At 45.6% G+C, this 17372-nt stretch overlaps 2 protein-coding genes across 2 annotated transcripts; both read left to right on the top strand.

Annotated features, from left to right (window-relative positions):
• Window positions 1-3815: 3815 nt before the first annotated feature.
• On the top strand, window positions 3816-9075 carry LOC120809776 (retrovirus-related Pol polyprotein from transposon 17.6). Its single transcript, XM_040163815.2, has 5 exons — window positions 3816-3953; window positions 4520-4961; window positions 5068-7093; window positions 7846-7969; window positions 8265-9075. The coding sequence occupies exons 1-3, from the start codon at window positions 3816-3818 to the stop codon at window positions 6099-6101; spliced, it is 1614 nt and encodes a 537-aa protein (XP_040019749.2). The 3' UTR covers window positions 6102-7093; window positions 7846-7969; window positions 8265-9075.
• Window positions 9076-14922: 5847 nt separating this feature from the next.
• LOC120812415 (C-C motif chemokine 3-like) lies at window positions 14923-16468 on the top strand. Its single transcript, XM_078082207.1, has 3 exons — window positions 14923-15169; window positions 15956-16079; window positions 16185-16468. Exons 1-3 carry the CDS (start codon window positions 15103-15105, stop codon window positions 16276-16278), a joined length of 285 nt encoding a protein of 94 aa, XP_077938333.1. The 5' UTR covers window positions 14923-15102; the 3' UTR covers window positions 16279-16468.
• Window positions 16469-17372: the final 904 nt, after the last annotated feature.

Here is a 17372-nt window from a genome sequence, read left to right as displayed (position 1 = left end):
AAAGACTTGAAAGCCGAACAAAAAGTATCTTATCTTATTTCATTTCATATCATTTAGGAAGAAAAGCTTCTCCTCCGGAGAATGATATATTTCAGGCTGAGAGAACTTGAAGAACACAACTAAATGTAAAGTTAGTTTATAATCACACAACAAAACAACAGTAGAGATCAGTTTCTTTGGGGCGACTGGGCCGCTGCGAGTAAAAGTGCTTTTTATTTCAGATTCATACGTTTCATACTACTGAAGTATAATTATTGACACACATGGATGTGGATCACTTTGATGTTGCTGGTTAAGGTGGGGATAATTTATATTGCCTTATATGCAGCCAATATTGATAATACATCATTATCATGACATTAAAAGAAGTATTCACATTAAATCTCAATATATTTATAGTCAATTGACACAGATTTAAAGATCACTTATTGATTATGATCAGAACGAAATTGATTTGGTTACAGATGCACAAAATGTCCAAATCTAAATAGGTCACACGTCGGAAAACAGTTTAAAAAAACAGAAAAGAGATAAGATCTAGTTTATCATGCGGTCTCCATCGCTTCAGTCACCACCACGCAGGTTTCCTGGTATCTTAATTTTTGCATATTTGTCACATGCAACTTTTCTATTATTAGACAAAGACAAATACAAAATGCATTTTCTAAATGATGATTTTATTAAGGTAAAAAATCCATTCCAACCTACTTGAAAAAGTAATGGCCCTCTTACCTTTATAACTGGTTGTGCCTCCCTTGGCATCTCAATCAGATTTAAGTCTGGACTGGCTCCAAAACCTTCATCTAGCTTCTTCTGAGCCATTAAGAGGTGGACCTGCTGGGAGCTTTTGGGTCAATGTCCTGCTGCAGAACACACATGCTCTTGAGCTTGAGGTCACAAACTGATGGCCGCCATTCACCTTCAGTATTTTCTGATAGAGGGCAGAATTCATAGTTCCATCAATTACGGCAGGAGGCCGCGGTCCTGAAGCTGCATAGCAGCCCCGACCATCACACGGCCCCCACCTTGTGTGACTGTTGGTATGAGCCTTAGAAATGCCTTTGTAATCCTCCCCGGACTGATGCATGTAAATTGCTTTGTCTCTCATCCGTTTGTGTGTTCCTTTAAGATTGTTGCTGGATGTTTTCCTTTTTGAGATCTTTTAGCGTACCTCACTTTGTGAGAAAGGTTCTGATCTTTTGAATCAGCAGGTCTGGCAGTCATTAGCCCTGTAACCTAGCTTTCCAAAAAATGTTGGTAATTACGTTACATGCAGGATTTATCAAGGGGGCGCAATTACTTTCTACGACCAGGTGGGTTTGGATATCTTTTTTTCTCTTAATAAATTAAATCATCATTTAAAAACTGTATTTTGTTATTACTTCGGTTATCTCTGTCGGATATTCAACTTTGTTTGATGACCTGAATGATTTAAGTGTGCAAAAAAAGGAAACCAGGGAGGGGGCAAATACTTTTTCTGTGTGTTTTTTGTGTTTTGTGGAGCCGTTCAAAAATACCTGATGTTCAGCGGTCCTAGGAGCACAGTCACCTCACCCGGACCGGGGAAACCAGGGCCCTCTACCGGAGCCTGACCCAGGAGGGGTCCTGCAGGCAGACGCCTTTGCCGTTGGGCATGTTTTTTCTTCAGGCTCTGCCCGTCTTGGTCTGCCCGGACTGGTACCAGCTGGATACAGTTGGGATCATCTCAACGGCAAGTTCTGGAACCCAGCTCTTTGAGAAGGGTTGGGCTGTTTCTTTTCCTGGAGTTGCTCAAGGTCTGGGGCGCCGGACTGGAATTGGGATACCCACGAGCCCCTGGCTGAGCGCCGCCGCGCTGGAGTCTTTCCCTGAGGTCGAGAGGGATCGCTTCGCTGCTGCAGGGAGTGAGACTCTGAGCGTTGTTTGTGCTTATGCACCAAACAGTAGTTGAGAGGATCCTCCTTCTTGGGGATGCTGGAAGGGGTCGTAGAAAGGGCGCCATCGGACAAACTCCGTAATTCTCCTGGGAGACACATGGGCAATAACTTTGTGATTGGGAGGAACCACCTGCTTGATCTCACCCTGCCCTGTCACGCTATTGGAGTTCTGAGCTGGCCATGGTTTTTCCATAACAAACCCCATATTCGCATGTAAGGTGGCTCATAAAATACACCTGGTACCAGAGCACCTTTGACCGGCGATCAATGGTTGACTTTGTAATTGTATCATTTGGTCTGCGGCCGCATATCACCGCTGGGTGCTGAGCTGGACAGGATGGCCGAGAGGTAACGGCAGGCCAAAGGGGCTGCAGATGGTGGTTGCAGATGCTAAAACTCTCGGGGACGGGAGGAATTCGGTGAAGCCTCGAAGAAGGACTTTTGGTCGGTGTCAAGGAGGTTCTTTCAAACCATCCCACGACTCAGGAAGGGAAAGTAGGCCTTACTACAGGCAATTCCTGGGGGGGGAGGTGCCTAACTGAAGTTGCTACTGTGTTCAAAAAGCTCCTTGGTGGCAAGGTGCCAAGTGGACAAGATTAGCCAGACTGCCCAGCTCCAGCCACGGAGTCCAAGAATCTCGGGGTCTTAAGTAAGGGTAGGATACCCACGGGGGGGTCAGGAGACCAACAGGCGGATCACCGCAGCAGTGAAACAGGCGCTCCACCCGACCGTCCCTGTGAAGAGAGAGCTGAGCTGGAAGATGAAGTTCAGAATTGGTCTGCGCTCAGAGTCTCACCCATGGTCACAAATTCTGTGTCGTGACCGAGAGAGCAAGGTCGCGGATACAAGCGGCTGAGGTGAGTTTCCCGAGCAGAGTGTCATGTAGTGTTAAAGCACTTTGAGGGGTCGGAAGACTAGAAAAACACAAAAGTCATTTATCATTGATTCCTACTTTCCTCACAAATCCGCTCTGACACTGAACACACTTTAACAGCTGATTTAATAGCTGGGACCTGTTGGTTGTATCATTACCTTTTTCTAAATGTGCTTCAGTCTTTACCACCCACTTTACACTTTACCACTTCCCTTGTATGGTGCCGTCCTTCTGTTCAGACAACGTGGAGCTCCGATGTGCATTAAAGCTTCTCTATAGACCAAGAAGCTTTGACAGACTTCTTTGCTGCCCAGTAGGAACTCTGTCCCTTTTCAGCTGAATTGAGTCATTGAATCTGTACTCATGGCTTGTGTTTGATGATTTGTGTATTCTTTTTCTATATTTGAATAAATATCACGATCAAGGTTAAGATACTTTTGATTTCTCGCAGGGACATAATTCACTCATTTCCACAACATAAATATTTACCCTTATCCCCAAACTAGACCCAAGCTAAACGAAACCCAAACTAAACTAAACTAAACCCAAACTAAACCAAAACAAAACCAAAACAAACCCAAACTAACAGGCGTCCAACCCCAAACATTTCCTTAAATGTCCCTGAAACACTGTAATGCTGTATATTTTTTTACAGCATACATAATTTTAGCATCCCTGTTTATCAGTTTCTATGAATTTTAAATGTATTACTGTGGTGGCGGGCGTGGTTTGGCTCAGCTGCAGGGGGGGGACTGAGAAGGGAGTGGTTCAGGGAACGGTGCCGGGGGAGGCAATTGGCCTCAGCTGATGTGAATCAACAATCAGTATTCTGCTGTTAAGTAGGAGAGATCCGGCGACAGCGGGAGAGCGAGGCGAGGAGGCGTGTGTTGTTGTTGTTGTTGTGTGTGTGAAAATATAAATAAAAACCATTTACAATGAACCCGACTGCCTCGTGCCCGTCATTCCAAGACCCCCCCAGAGGACCAACCTGTTACAGTGGCACCCAACTTGGCTGGGGGGAGGAAATGTCGGCTGACGCACACCGGCAGGGCATGCCGACCCAGCCGCTTGTGGCGCTCGGCCAGATGATCGGGGAGCTGGCGGCCGTCCAGAAGGAGCAGGCAGAGGCGAACCGGCAATACCTGGGGGCGCTCCAAGCCCAGGTGGAGAGACAGGCCCGGGCGCTGGAATGACCCGATTTTATTGGCCAGGCATCCGGGGGGAACGTGCGCGTCCTGCCCGGAGTGTCAGTTAGTGAACGCTCCGGCCATTCCGAGGGCGCCGTTGCGTCCTCTGCCGTTGGTGGAGGTCCCGTTCGAGCGGATCAGCATGGACCTCATCGGGCCGTTTCACCGGAGCGCACGCGGATATCGCTTTGTGTTAGTTCTCGTGGATTACGCAACGCGATATCCGGAGGCAGTGCCGTTGCGCAATATCTCTGCAAAGAGCGTTGCGCAGGCTGTTTCAGGTCATCTCCCGAGTTGGAATCCCTAAGGAGATTCTGACTGATCAGGGCACCTCGTTCATGTCGCGCACACTGAGAGAACTTTACGGGTTACTGGGCACTAAGTCCATTCGTACGAGCGTGTACCACCCGCAGACAGATGGGCTGGTGGAACGCATGAATAAGACTCTGAAGTCCATGATCCGTAAATTTATTAGCGACGATGAACGTAATTGGGACCACTGGCTTGACCCTCTGTTGTTTGCAGTGCGGGAGGTCCCCCAGGCCTCCACGGGATTTTCTCCCTTTGAACTTTTGTTTGGCAGGACGCCGCGGGGGGTGCTGGACCTGATCCAGTACGTCCTGGACCTGCGGGCAAAACTCCACACACTGGGCCAGATGTCACGAGAGAATTCGCTGCAGGCCCAGGAGCGACAACAACGGCTGTACGACAGAGGGGCCAGGCTGCGACGATTCACACCGGGAGAAAAGGTACTTGTATTGCTTCCTACTTCCAACTCTAAACTCCTAGCCAAGTGGCAAGGGCCCTTCGAGGTCACACGGCAGGTGGGGGACGTCGACTACGAGGTGGTGCGGTCTGACAGGGGCGGGGGTACACAGATATACCACCTGAACCTCCTGAAAGCCTGGAGGGGGGTGGAGTCCGTCTCTCTGGTCTCTGCGGTATCGGAAGGGGAGGAGCTGGGGCCGGAGGTTCCAAAAGCAGGTAATCATACCTCGCTCCCTCGAAACGCTCATCTCTCCGAGAGCCAGAGGGCGGACATTGCCAGGTTGCAGGAGCGGTTATGCTAATGTGTTCTCTCCCTTGCCAGGCCGGACCGACCTCATAGTTCACAGTATCGAGACGCCCCCGGGCGTGACAGTGAGGTCTCGACCCTACAGGTTGCCCGAACACAAGAAAGAAGTGGTTCGGAGGGAATTGGCGAGTATGTTGGAGTTGGGGGTAATAGAAGAGTCCAACAGTGCCTGGTGCAGCCCCATCGTCCTTGTGGCTAAGAAGGATGGATCTGTATGGTTCTGCGTGGACTATCGCAGGGTGAATGACGTGTCACGGTTCGATGCCTACCCAATACCCCGGGTCGACGAACTCCTGGACCGGCTAGGCACTGCACGTTTCTTCACGACACTGGATTTAACCAAGGGCTACTGGCAGATTCCTCTGTCGCCAGAGTCCAAGGAGAAAACGGCATTCTCCACCCCGTACGGTTTGTACCAATTTACCACACTTCCCTTCGGGCTGTTTGGGGCCCCAGCCACGTTTCAGCGTCTCATGGATCGGGTGCTGCGTCCGCACGCGGCATATGCCGCCGCTTACCTGGACGACGTGATTATCCACAGCACCACCTGGGCGGAGCATGTGCGGCAGGTGGGCGCGGTGCTGGAGGCGCTGGGACGGGCGGGGCTCACCGCCAACCCGGGGAAGTGTGCGGTTGGACGGGTGGAGGTACGGTATTTGGGGTACCACTTGGGGGGCGGGCAGGTGCGCCCTCAGGTGGACAAGACAACTGCTATCGCAGCCTGCCCGCGCCCCAAGACCAAAAAAGAGGTGAGGCGGTTCTTGGGGCTGGCAGGGTATTACAGGCGGTTCATTCCCGGCTTCGCGGACCTCACCAGCCCCTTGACCGACCTGACCCGGAAAGGTGCGTCGGATCCGGTCCAGTGGTCGGAGCAGTGCCAGCAGGTGTTTGAGAAGGTAAAACAGGCTCTCTGTGGGGAACCACTCCTTCATACTCCTAACTTCTCTCTCCCCTTTATTCTGCAGGCCGACGCGTCGAACAGGGGGCTGGGGGCCGTTTTGTCCCAGGAGGTGGGGGGGGGTGGACCGCCCCGTGGTGTACATCAGTAGGAAGCTGTCCGAGAGGGAGGCCAGGTACAGCACAGTAGAGAAGGAGTGCCTGGCCATCCGGTGGGCGGTCGACTCCCTACGCTACTACCTCCTGGGACGCTCATCCACCCTCTGTTCGGACCACGCCCCGCTCCAATGGCTCCACCGCATGAAAGATGCTAACGCCCGGATCGCTCGGTGGTATCTGGCTCTACAGCCTTTTAATTTCAAGGTGGTCCATAGGCCGGGGGCGCAGATGGTCGTGGCGGACTTCCTCTCCCGCCCTCTCGAGGGCGAGGGGGGGAAGTAGGTTCGGCCGGATGGCTCCCCGGCCTAAGTCGGGCGGTGGGGGTATGTGGTGGCGGGCGTGGTTTGGCTCAGCTGCAGGGGGGGGACTGAGAAGGGAGTGGTTCAGGGAACGGTGCCGGGGGAGACAATTGGCCTCAGCTGATGTGAATCAACAATCAGTATTCTGCTGTTAAGTAGGAGAGATCCGGCGACAGCGGGAGAGCGAGGCGAGGAGGCTGGAGCCGGTGTTGGTTTTTATTTATATTTTCACACACACAACAACATTTACAATGGACCCGACTGCCTCGTGCCCGTCATTCCAAGACCCCTCCAAAGGACCAACCTGTTACAATTACATCTTATTAGTCTTTTAAAGTGAGGGCTGCCCACTTCTCTCGTTGACAATGAAATGCATCGCAAAGTGACTTAAATTGCTTATGTTGGTTGTTGTTAGTTTGCGCCCTGAAATGCGGTTTGTGTCTCTTATCAACCGATCAATTAGAGCAGCCGATGAAGTGTTGGGCGACTTCCTGTCACCCAAAATTGTAAAGACACCCACTCATGAAGAGATAAGTGCCGCTGTCAGTGAGATTGACTCAGCAGATGCCTGGTCTCACACGCTGACATAAGAGCATCATCACTTGTACCCGAGGACACCATGAGGACTCTGAGCTGCACCGTGGGACTCCTGCTGTCCGTCTCCATCTACTGCTGCATCGCCATGCGTGAGTCCTGACTCTGTTTCTGGTTCCCATGTTGATAAATCATTTGATTAATGCTCCAATTGATAATTATCCAATGGTTTCCATCCTGTTAACAATAATTTTAAACAATTTACATTCTTATTTATTAATGTCATACATGTAAAAAGTTATTAAAGTCAATAAAGTTTATATTATGTATATATAAATTCACCCAATATAATATTAGATATATCACATTTAATTGGATTACATTAAATAAATAATATTTAGATATGCTGCGTTCTTTAATTTAATATACATAAGGGAAAATAATAATAATAATAATAACAACCCAAATAGGTAAAACCCCCAAACTCTGAGTGGCCATGTTCTCAGTGGTATGTCGCCACAGCGAGATTTAGTGTATATGATAAATGGCTGGTAAATCTATTTACTAGTAGAAATGTGTTTGGTTTTGTATGAATCTGAGAAACATTATTTAGAAAAACAGTTATTTTGACATCACGACTTAAACAAGTTCTTTGAGATACATTTGGGTTACTGAATTTTCTAACTGTAGGTGAAGTCAAAGTACGCAATTTAGAGCGTTCCCTAAACAGACGATTACATGAAAACCATACAAACTTATTTTTGAATAGTATATAGTTGTAACTTACATTCCTAGATGTCTACCCAGTGATATTAAAAGTAATAAATATGGATGTAGTTGCAGCCTGATTAAATGTGTCTCCATGTGTTCTGACACCAATCCTGGTTTTCTCTTGTCTTTGCAGCCCAGGCAGTGGAACAAATGTCACATGGGGTGTGCTGCTTTACATTCTCTACAGTAACGGTCCCGAAAAACAACATTGTCTCCGTCACCAAGACCCACCACAGCTGTCCTGAAAAGGCATTTGTGTATGTTGGACATTGTTTTCTGTCACCCGAGATCACCACAGCAGTGAATAATGATTATCCAAAGCGACTTACAATAAGTGCATTCAACCATAGGAGTACAAACTCAGAAGAACAAGAAACAAAAAAGTCTAATTTCCTCAAATAAGCCAATTTACAATTTGTTAGATGAGTGGCGTTAAAAGTTCAATTCAAGTGCTACAATTTGCAAGTCTTTTTGTTAGTCCTTTCATGATGATGATCACATTTCAAGGAAGAGTGTGTGACTGTTTCCATGGATTTCTTTGTTTTTTTGCAGGGTCACAACTGTCAAAGGGAGGCAGTTCTGCGTGGGCCACTATGTGAACTGGGCTCAGAAAGCCTTCAAGCAGCAGCAAGTCACCGAGGGCTAGTGCTCGTCCTCCTGATGCTCGTCCTCCTGACGCTCGTCCTCCTGACGCTCGTCCTCCTGATGCTCGTCCTCGTCCAATCGCCCTGCAGCTTACTTTCAAACACCCGTTAACCATTTGAGCCATTAACCCTTGTTTTGCGTTATTCTTCATATTACCATTTTACCAAATGTATCGATGCATGCATTCATGAAACAACAAACAAACAAACAAATAAATACATATCTGTTTGGCTGTTGCTTAATAAAGCTTGAGAAGGGCCACAGCATGGTGACATTTCAGAGCTCAACACACTTTTTAAGGGATATGCTTTTGGTTGCCTGAAACTAACAATATAGCTCAAAGATGTCAGATAGCTACATAATCTTCCAAAACTTCACAAATCAAGTCAAATCAAATCAAGAAACTGCAGTGCTGCAGCGTGTTGAAATGCTCCGATCATCTTTTAGATTCCACGGTGCATTCGTTCAGTACACCAACGCCTGTCTTTGACCCAGTAATGGGATGAATTCATTTCTATTCATTTAAGTTGTGTTGCATTTATCAAATGGAACACACATTTGATTTCAGTTCCATTTGTCAGACTATCTCCATAACAACAACATACTTTTATTACTATGCTATTATATTGTCATTATAACAGTGGCATAAAATGATCTGAAAATTGCAATAACATCGCATATCGCAATAACTGTTTGTGGAATAAACCAACAAAAAATATTGATATTGTGACAGCCGTGCCATTATTGTGATATTGTATTTCTGATCATATTTGCAAAATTAGCGAGAATTTGCTCTTTACCAGTGAAAAATCTATCAATATGATTGATTGAACAATTAGATATAGTCAAACCTACATTGTTTCCTGTTTATAGTCCAAGCGCCAAAAATTGAAGATGTTGGTGTAATACTATGATCGAGAAAAATGTGTCAATAGTAAGACGTACAGTAACAAACACAACAGGCTTAATTAACTGAGATATGGATGTGGGGCTGCAACTAAAGATTATTTTGATAATCGATTAATCGGTCGATTCTTTCGACGATTAATTGACGCCCTTTATTCTAAAACAGAACGGCAAATACATTGCAAAAATACTTCAGAAAGTACAGGTGGCTCCTTGAACATAAAAACAAATACAAATAAGAAAATTTAACAGGATTTGTTTTAATGTCAGAACTTCTTCAGAACTAAACTCACAAACACACCCCCATGTTCACTTGAAGCTTATTCATTAAATTACTACCATCATTGTAGTGCAAGTTAAGTAAATGTATACAGCTAAAAAGCAACCAAGTGCTATGAGATGAATTTAAAATGGCATTTGTAAATAAATGCATTAGAGCAGCGATTCCCAAAGTGAAGGTACTGCAGGTGGGCCGCGAGAGGTCATTTACAATAAATAAATAAAACGTTTTTAATTTTCAATTTTGAAAAGTTTGAAATTGATATAAAAATATGTATGATGCGGCACATTAGTTATGTGAAACATTAATTGATGAAGCACAAACAATTTAAACGAACAGATTGGTTAATTGGTTGATTCATGCTGGTTGTACACGGCGCTCAAGGCGCTCTGCCAAACATGCCAAAGCTCGTCTACGACGGCAAGATGCTGAGCGTCGCTCAAGCGCGTGAGATATGGAGCTTGTTTCAGGGCGCGTCGGAGAAACAAAGCTGTCTTTCTTGCCGAGCACATAATGAGATTAAAGAGCGAGAGACGACGCCCTTTTCTCTACAGTAGCTGAACCATCTTAACGGGGAAAATAAGTTATTCTAAAAGGAGCCCTTGGCAGGCGGCGAAGCTGGAGAGCAGCCGGAGATTTAAGTCGTAGATGGCGAGGCGGGAGCGGACGCACCTTGCAGCATCGATCGGACCCTGAAAGCACCGTCTCCACCGGATCGGTTTAATTCTTAAGGTCATTTAATCATCCCGAGTTTATGTCTTGATCAGAGTTGTGATTAAAGGTTTGCGTGGCCTGCAAAAGATTTTCAGATTTCAAAGTGAACCGCAGCATTCTTGAGTTTGGGAACCGCTGTCTTATAGTAAAAGTAGTTAATGGTATTACACAGCAAATAGTAGCTAATGACGTTACACAGCAAATAGTAGTTAATGATTTTACACAGTGAATAGTTGTTAATGATGTTACACAGCGAATAGTAGTTAATGATGTTACACAGTGAATACTAGTTAATGACGTTACACAGCGAATAGTAGTTAATGATGTTACACAGTGAATAGTAGTTAATGATGTTACACAGTGAATAGTAGTTAATGACGTTACACAGTGAATAGTAGTTAATGATGTTACACAGTGAATAGTAGTTAATGATGTTACACAGTGAATAGTAGTTAATGACGTTACACAGCAAATAGTAGTTAATGATTTTACACATCAAACAGTAGTTAATGATATTACACAGCAAATAGTAGTTAATGACGTTACACAGCGAATAGTAGTTAATGATGTTACACAGTGAATAGTAGTTAATGATGTTACACAGTGAATACTAGTTAATGACGTTACACAGCGAATAGTAGTTAATGATGTTACACAGTGAATAGTAGTTAATGATGTTACACAGTGAATAGTAGTTAATGATGTTACACAGTGAATAGTAGTTAATGATGTTACACAGTGAATAGTAGTTAATGATGTTACACAGTGAATACTAGTTAATGACGTTACACAGCGAATAGTAGTTAATGATGTTACACAGTGAATAGTAGTTAATGATGTTACACAGTGAATAGTAGTTAATGACGTTACACAGTGAATAGTAGTTAATGATGTTACACAGCGAATAGTAGTTAATGACGTTACACAGTGAATAGTAGTTAATGACGTTACACAGTGAATAGTAGTTAATGACGTTACACAGCGAATAGTAGTTAATGATTTTACACATCAAACAGTAGTTAATGATATTACACAGTGAATAGTAGTTAATGACATTACACAGCGAATGATGTTACACAACCGCCCCCCGGATCCAAGCCCACGACCCCGGTACCGGCCCCACGACTCCTGACTCCAACGCCTCCAGTCTGGGATCCGGCCCTTGAGGGGGGGGGCTCTGGCAGGGGTTTGACCGGTGTCCCGATGTCCAGCCCCCCACGTCATGCAGCGTCTTCGGAGGCTTCCCTCATTCCCCAGCCAGTGACGCCGGAGGTTTCCCGCGTTTCCCAGCCAGCGACTCCGGAGGTTTCCCTCGTTCCCCAGCCAGCGACGCCGGAGGTTTCCCTCGTTCCCCAGCCAGCGACTCCGGAGGTTTCCCGGGTTCCCCAGCCAGCGACTCCGGAGGTTCCCCTCGTTCCCCAGCCAGCGACTCCAGAGGTTTCCCTCATTCCCCAGCCAGTGACGCCGGAGGTTTCCCTCGTTCCCCAGCCAGCGACTCCGGAGGTTTCCCGCGTTCCCCAGCCAGTGACTCCGGAGGTTTTCCTCGTTCCCCAGCCAGCGACTCCGGAGGTTTCCCTCATTCCCCAGCCAGCGTCTTCGGAGGCTTCCCTCATTCCCCAGCCAGTGACGCCGGAGGTTTCCCTCGTTCCCCAGCCAGCGACTCCGGAGGTTTCCCGTGTTCCCCAGCCAGCGACTCCGGAGGTTTCCCTCGTTCCCCAGCCAGCGACTCCGGAGGTTTCCCGCGTTTCCCAGCCAGCGACCCCGGAGGTTTCCCGCGTTTCCCAGCCAGCGACTCCGGAGGTTTCCCTCGTTCCCCAGCCAGCGACGCCGGAGGTTTCCCGTGTTCCCCAGCCAGCGACTCCGGAGGTTTCCCTCGTTCCCCAGCCAGCGACTCCGGAGGTTTCCCTCATTCCCCAGCCAGCGACGCCGGAGGTTTCCCGCGTTCCCCAGCCGGCGATTCCGGAGACTTCCATAGCCCTGTAGTCGGCACTCCGGAGCCAGACTGCTGACCGTCCTCCGGACCGACCCCCCGGAAGCTCCCCGGCTGTCTGACCGCCTGCCTGGACCGTCTGACCAGCCAGAGTTCCCCGGGCGGTCCGATAATCGTCTCTGGTTTCCCTCCCTCCTGCCCCTTGTCTGTTCTTTGCCAGGTTTGGGCCATCTGGCCAAAACTCTTCGTTTGAGTCCTGCCTTCCCCACCTCCGTTACAGATCGGTTGCGAGAGACTGAAAACCAGGCTTTCAAATGAGTTATAATCCACCTTATTTCACGGTTTATTAAATGGCAGGAGTCATAAATAGCTGCCGGCCCGTGCCTCGAGTATTAACATGACTCGAAGGAGACGCTTCATTTAAGCTGAAATATTCCTCATCCAACAACCACGTTTCAGTAAGACAAAATACATCAACATGGTGATCTGATATTAATTGATTTACTAAAACAGCTTTAGACGACAGAGATCTGATATTCAAAAGACCCCCTTTAATTCTCCTATTTTGTTGCACTGTTGCATTATTAGTTTTAACTTTAATTAAGTTATTTACTACAACTCCTCGGTTGTTTACCTTTAACTTAGATAAGTGTGTCCGTGGGGCAGACAAGGTCTCTATAGGGTTCATGATAGAGACATGAGAGTGACTGCTCAGATTGAAGCGCAGAGAAGTGTGTAAGACTGCGACTCTGCTCCCTGGTCTGAACTCTGGGTCATGGATCAAGTCCACTAAGAAACTGGGTCAGGTTCTTAAAAAAGAAGTTCAGCTCCGTCCAAAGTGGGATGGATGCCGTCTCTCCTAATCAGACCAGGCTCTCCCCAAAACGTCTTCCAGTGATCAACGAAGCCCACATTATTTACTGGGCACCACCTCGACAACCAGTGGCGGAATGACGACATGCGGCTGTACATGTCGTCGCTGGTCAAGTTTGGGAGGGCCAGAGAAAACTACGGTGTCCGACATTGTTTTAGCGTATGTACACACCGATTCCACATTAACTTTAGTGACCTCCGAGCAACGTAATCGGGAGTCATTACCGCCGACATGTATTACAATCTTACTGTATTTACGTTTATCCTTAGCCAGCAGTTTAAGATAAGACTCAATGTCGCCCGCTCTGGCCCCCGGTATACACGCAACTATGGTCCCTGGTTTCGCTAACTTCACCCATGGTCACAAATTCAGTGTCGTGACGAGAGAGCGAGGTCGCGGACACAAGCGGCCGAGGTGAGTTTCCCGAGCAGCGTGTCATGTAGTGTTAAAGCACTTTGAGGGGTCGGAAGACTAGAAAACCACAATAAAAGTCATTTATCATTGGTTCCTACTTTCCTCACACATCCCCTCTGACACTGAACACACTTTAACAGGCTGTTTACCTGGATTTAATAGCTGGGACCTGTTGGTTGTATCATTACCTTTTTCTAAATGGGCTTCAGTCTTTACCACCCTTCAGTGCTTTTTGGTTGTTCATTTCTGATGATGTGCAGTCATTCTGCGCTCCCCTGCAAGAAGTTACACCGCAAACAGTTCTTCTCGTTGTGATAAGATCGGTGAGTTTATTTTAGTGCAACTTGCGATCTTATCACAGATCTCCTCGGTTCATGTGTGAAAATGCTGTCGCTCAGACAGTGTGAATCACCCTTAACATCAGCATCTCGTTCCCTGCTTTCTGTACGACTTCTATTATTCATGATGGTCACAGTGTTACCATAAATGGAAACACAGCTGCCCCCAACCATAGCATGAGTATCTTTCCGTTGACGTTTGAGTCAGACAGGAGGGGGGGGGTCAAGGTGTTAATTCCTTTAACATGCTTTCTGTTGTATGGTGCCGTCCTTCTAATGAGTCATTGAATCTGTACTTATGGCTTGTGTTTGATGATTTCTGTATTCTTTTTCTATATTTGAACAAACATCTTGAACAAGGTTAAGGTACTGTTGATTTCTCCCAAGGACATTATTCACTCATTTCCACTACAGCAACCTTTACCCTTATCCCCAAACTAAACCCAAGCTAACCCCCAAACTTAACCCAAGCTAAACCCCAAGCTAACCCCCAAACTTAACCCAAGCTAAACCCCAAGCTAACCCCCAAACTTAACCCAAGCTATCCCCCAAACTTAACCCAAGCTAAACCCCAAGCTAACCCCCAAACTTAACCCAAGCTAAACCCCAAACTAACGGGGGTCCAGCCCCAAACATTTCCTTAAATGCCCCAGATGGACAGGTGGCAAATGGGATGCTGTATATCTTTACAGCATCCCATTTCTGTTGATCAGTTTCTATGCATTTGAAATCTATTACCTCTTATTTTATAACAGTCTTTTAAAGTGAGGGGTGCCCACCCCCCTTTTACAAATTTGTAACTCCCGGCATGAATGATGCTTCCCCTTTTTTACTTGTTTTAACTTCTAACCCTTAATTCCCTTTAACATTTTCTCTCTCACTGATCAATCATCTGCTCAGCTTTCTAACAATTTTATACCATTTTTATTGTTCTCTGTACAAAGTTCTTTCACAATCTGTCAGTCAACCCGACCAGCACTTTGCTTGATAAGCAGTGATGCCTTTTAGAATGACAAGATCCCATTTGTTTCTCATCTGTGTTGATAGTATCAGCTCGCTTCTCTCGTTGACAATGAAATGAAAGTGACTTAAAATGCAACCGATCAATTAGAGCAGCCGATGAAGTGTTGGTGGCTGTTTGATGAAGCTTTGGGCGACTTCCTGTCACCCAAAATTGTAAAGACACCCACTCATGAAGAGATAAGAGCCGCTGTCAGTGAGATCGACTCAGCAGATGACTGGACGGACACGCTGACAGAAGAGCATCATCACTTGTACCCGAGGACACCATGAGGACTCTGAGCTGCACCGTGGGACTCCTGCTGTCCGTCTCCATCTACTGCTGCATCGCCATGCGTGAGTCCTGACTCTGTTTTTGTTTCCCATGGTGATGAATCATTTGATTAATGCATTTTAGTGTTGATAATTATCCAATGGTTTCAATCCTGTTAACAGTAATTTTAATTACAAATTTACATTCTTATTTGTTAATGATGTCATACATTTCTATTATAAATCCGTTGCTTTTAATGTCACTTTCAAGTTTATATTATATATATATATGTATATATATATATAAATTCACCCAATATAATATTAGATATATCACATTTAATTAGATTAAATTAAATAAATACTATTTAGATATGCTGCGTCTTTTTATTTAATATACATAAGGGAAAATAATAATAATAACCCAAATAGGTAAAACCCCCAAACTCTGAGTGGCCATGTTCTCAGTGGTATTTTGCCACAGCGGGATTTAGTGTATATGATAAATGGCTTAAATGTTTATCTATTTACTAGTAGAAATGTGTTTGTTTTTGTATGAATCTGAGAAACATTATTTAGAAAAATAGTTATTTTTCCATCACGACTTAAACAAGTTCTTTGAGATACATTTGGGTTACTGAATTTTCTAACTGTAGGTGAAGTCAAAGTACGCAATTTAGAGCATTCCCTAAACAGACGATTACATAAAAAACATACAAACTTATTTTTGAATAGTATATAGTTGTAACTTACATTCCTAGATGTCTACCCAGTGATATTAAAAGTAATAAATATGGATGTAGTTGCAGCCTGATTAAATGTGTCTCCATGTGTTCTGACACCAATCCTGGTTTTCTCTTGTCTTTGCAGCCCAGGCAGTGGAACAAATGTCACCTGTGTCGTGCTGCTTTGAATACTTTACAGGAAGGGTGCCGTCCAAACAAATCGTGTCCGTCATGGAGACCCACAGCAGCTGTGGTGCAAAGGCATTTGTGTATGTTGGACATTGGTTTCTGTTACTCACCACAGCAGTGAATAAGGATCACATTTCAAGGAAGAGAGTATGACCGTTTCCATGGATTTCTTTGTTTTTTTGCAGGGTCACAACTGCCAAAAGGAGGAAGATCTGCGTGGGCCACTATGTGAACTGGGCTCAGGAAGCCTTCAAGCAGCAGCAAGTCACCGAGGGCTAGTGCTCGTCCTCCTGACGCTCGTCCTCCTGACGCTCGTCCTCGTCCAATCACCCTGCAGCTTACTTTCAAACACCCGTTAACCATTTGACCCATTAACCCTTGTTTTGCGTTATTCTTCATATTAACATTTTGTAAAATGTATCGATGCATGCGTTCATGAAACAAACAAATAAATACATATTTGCTCTTTTTTTGATGTCAGATAGCTACATAATCTTCCAATACTTCACAAATCCAAGTTGACTTTTTTTGCTGAATGAATTTGCAGTGTAACACCCAGCTTGTGGGCCGCAAACAAAGGAAGGAAGAAGCCCACCAGCTTCACAGTAATAAAGCACAACAGGCTGGCGGAGACGCACAGAGACAGAGCGAGTCAGAGCCAGTGGCGTCCACGTAACCACAGATCGCCTGTCTGTCAATCAGGGACGAATCATTTCACGCAGTGAATAGCGAGAAGTAACCACAGAAGGTTATCATTGAGACAATATACACATGCCGAAACTGCAGTGCTGCAGCGTGTTGAACTGCTCCGATCATCTTTTGGATTCCACGGCGCATTCGTTCAGTACACCAACGCCTGTCTTTGACCCGGTAATACGATGAATTAATGTCTATTTATTTAAGTTGTGTTCCATTTATCAAATGGAAGACGCATTTGATTTCAGTTCCATTTGTCAGAATATCTCCATAACAATATCATTTTAAATGCAGGTTTGCTGTTTTTTATATTGTTATCTTCTCATTGTACTTACACTGGAAAGGATTTTTTACACCTCGCTTGTAATCAGCTACACACCAACAGGTATCATCCTAGTCAATGAATTCCTTAATCACATTTGGTGGAAATTTAGGTCATAAGTTGACTCAAATACAGCAACCACACATTATATTATAGGCCAACATTTTACAGCTACATGTATTTGTTCATTTATTCATAGTCTATAGCCGTGGTCAAAAGTTCCCATAAACTTGTAAAGAACATCATGCCATGGCTCTCGAGTTTCCACTTATTTCTTTAACTCAGATTTTTCACTGATAGAGTGATTGGACCAGATACTTCTTTGTCACAAAAACATTCATGAAGTTTGGTTCTT

Source organism: Gasterosteus aculeatus, chromosome X, assembly GCF_964276395.1.
Source record: "Gasterosteus aculeatus chromosome X, fGasAcu3.hap1.1, whole genome shotgun sequence".
Taxonomy (NCBI): Eukaryota; Metazoa; Chordata; class Actinopteri; order Perciformes; family Gasterosteidae; genus Gasterosteus; species Gasterosteus aculeatus.
This window is presented reverse-complemented; position numbering and strand designations above follow the sequence as displayed.

Bases quoted from the DNA above. Each gene is read 5' to 3' on its own strand.
- LOC120809776 (XM_040163815.2), top strand. From the start codon at position 3,816: ATGTCGGCTGACGCACACCGGCAGGGCATGCCGACCCAGCCGCTTGTG. The intron at 3,954-4,519 runs GTGGAGAGACAG...GAGGTCCCCCAG, and splicing joins TGGGGGCGCTCCAAGCCCAG to GCCTCCACGGGATTTTCTCC. The intron at 4,962-5,067 runs GTAATCATACCT...CTCCCTTGCCAG, and splicing joins GCCGGAGGTTCCAAAAGCAG to GCCGGACCGACCTCATAGTT.
- LOC120812415 (XM_078082207.1), top strand. From the start codon at position 15,103: ATGAGGACTCTGAGCTGCACCGTGGGACTCCTGCTGTCCGTCTCCATC. The intron at 15,170-15,955 runs GTGAGTCCTGAC...TTGTCTTTGCAG, and splicing joins CTACTGCTGCATCGCCATGC to CCCAGGCAGTGGAACAAATG. The intron at 16,080-16,184 runs GTATGTTGGACA...GTTTTTTTGCAG, and splicing joins TGTGGTGCAAAGGCATTTGT to GGTCACAACTGCCAAAAGGA.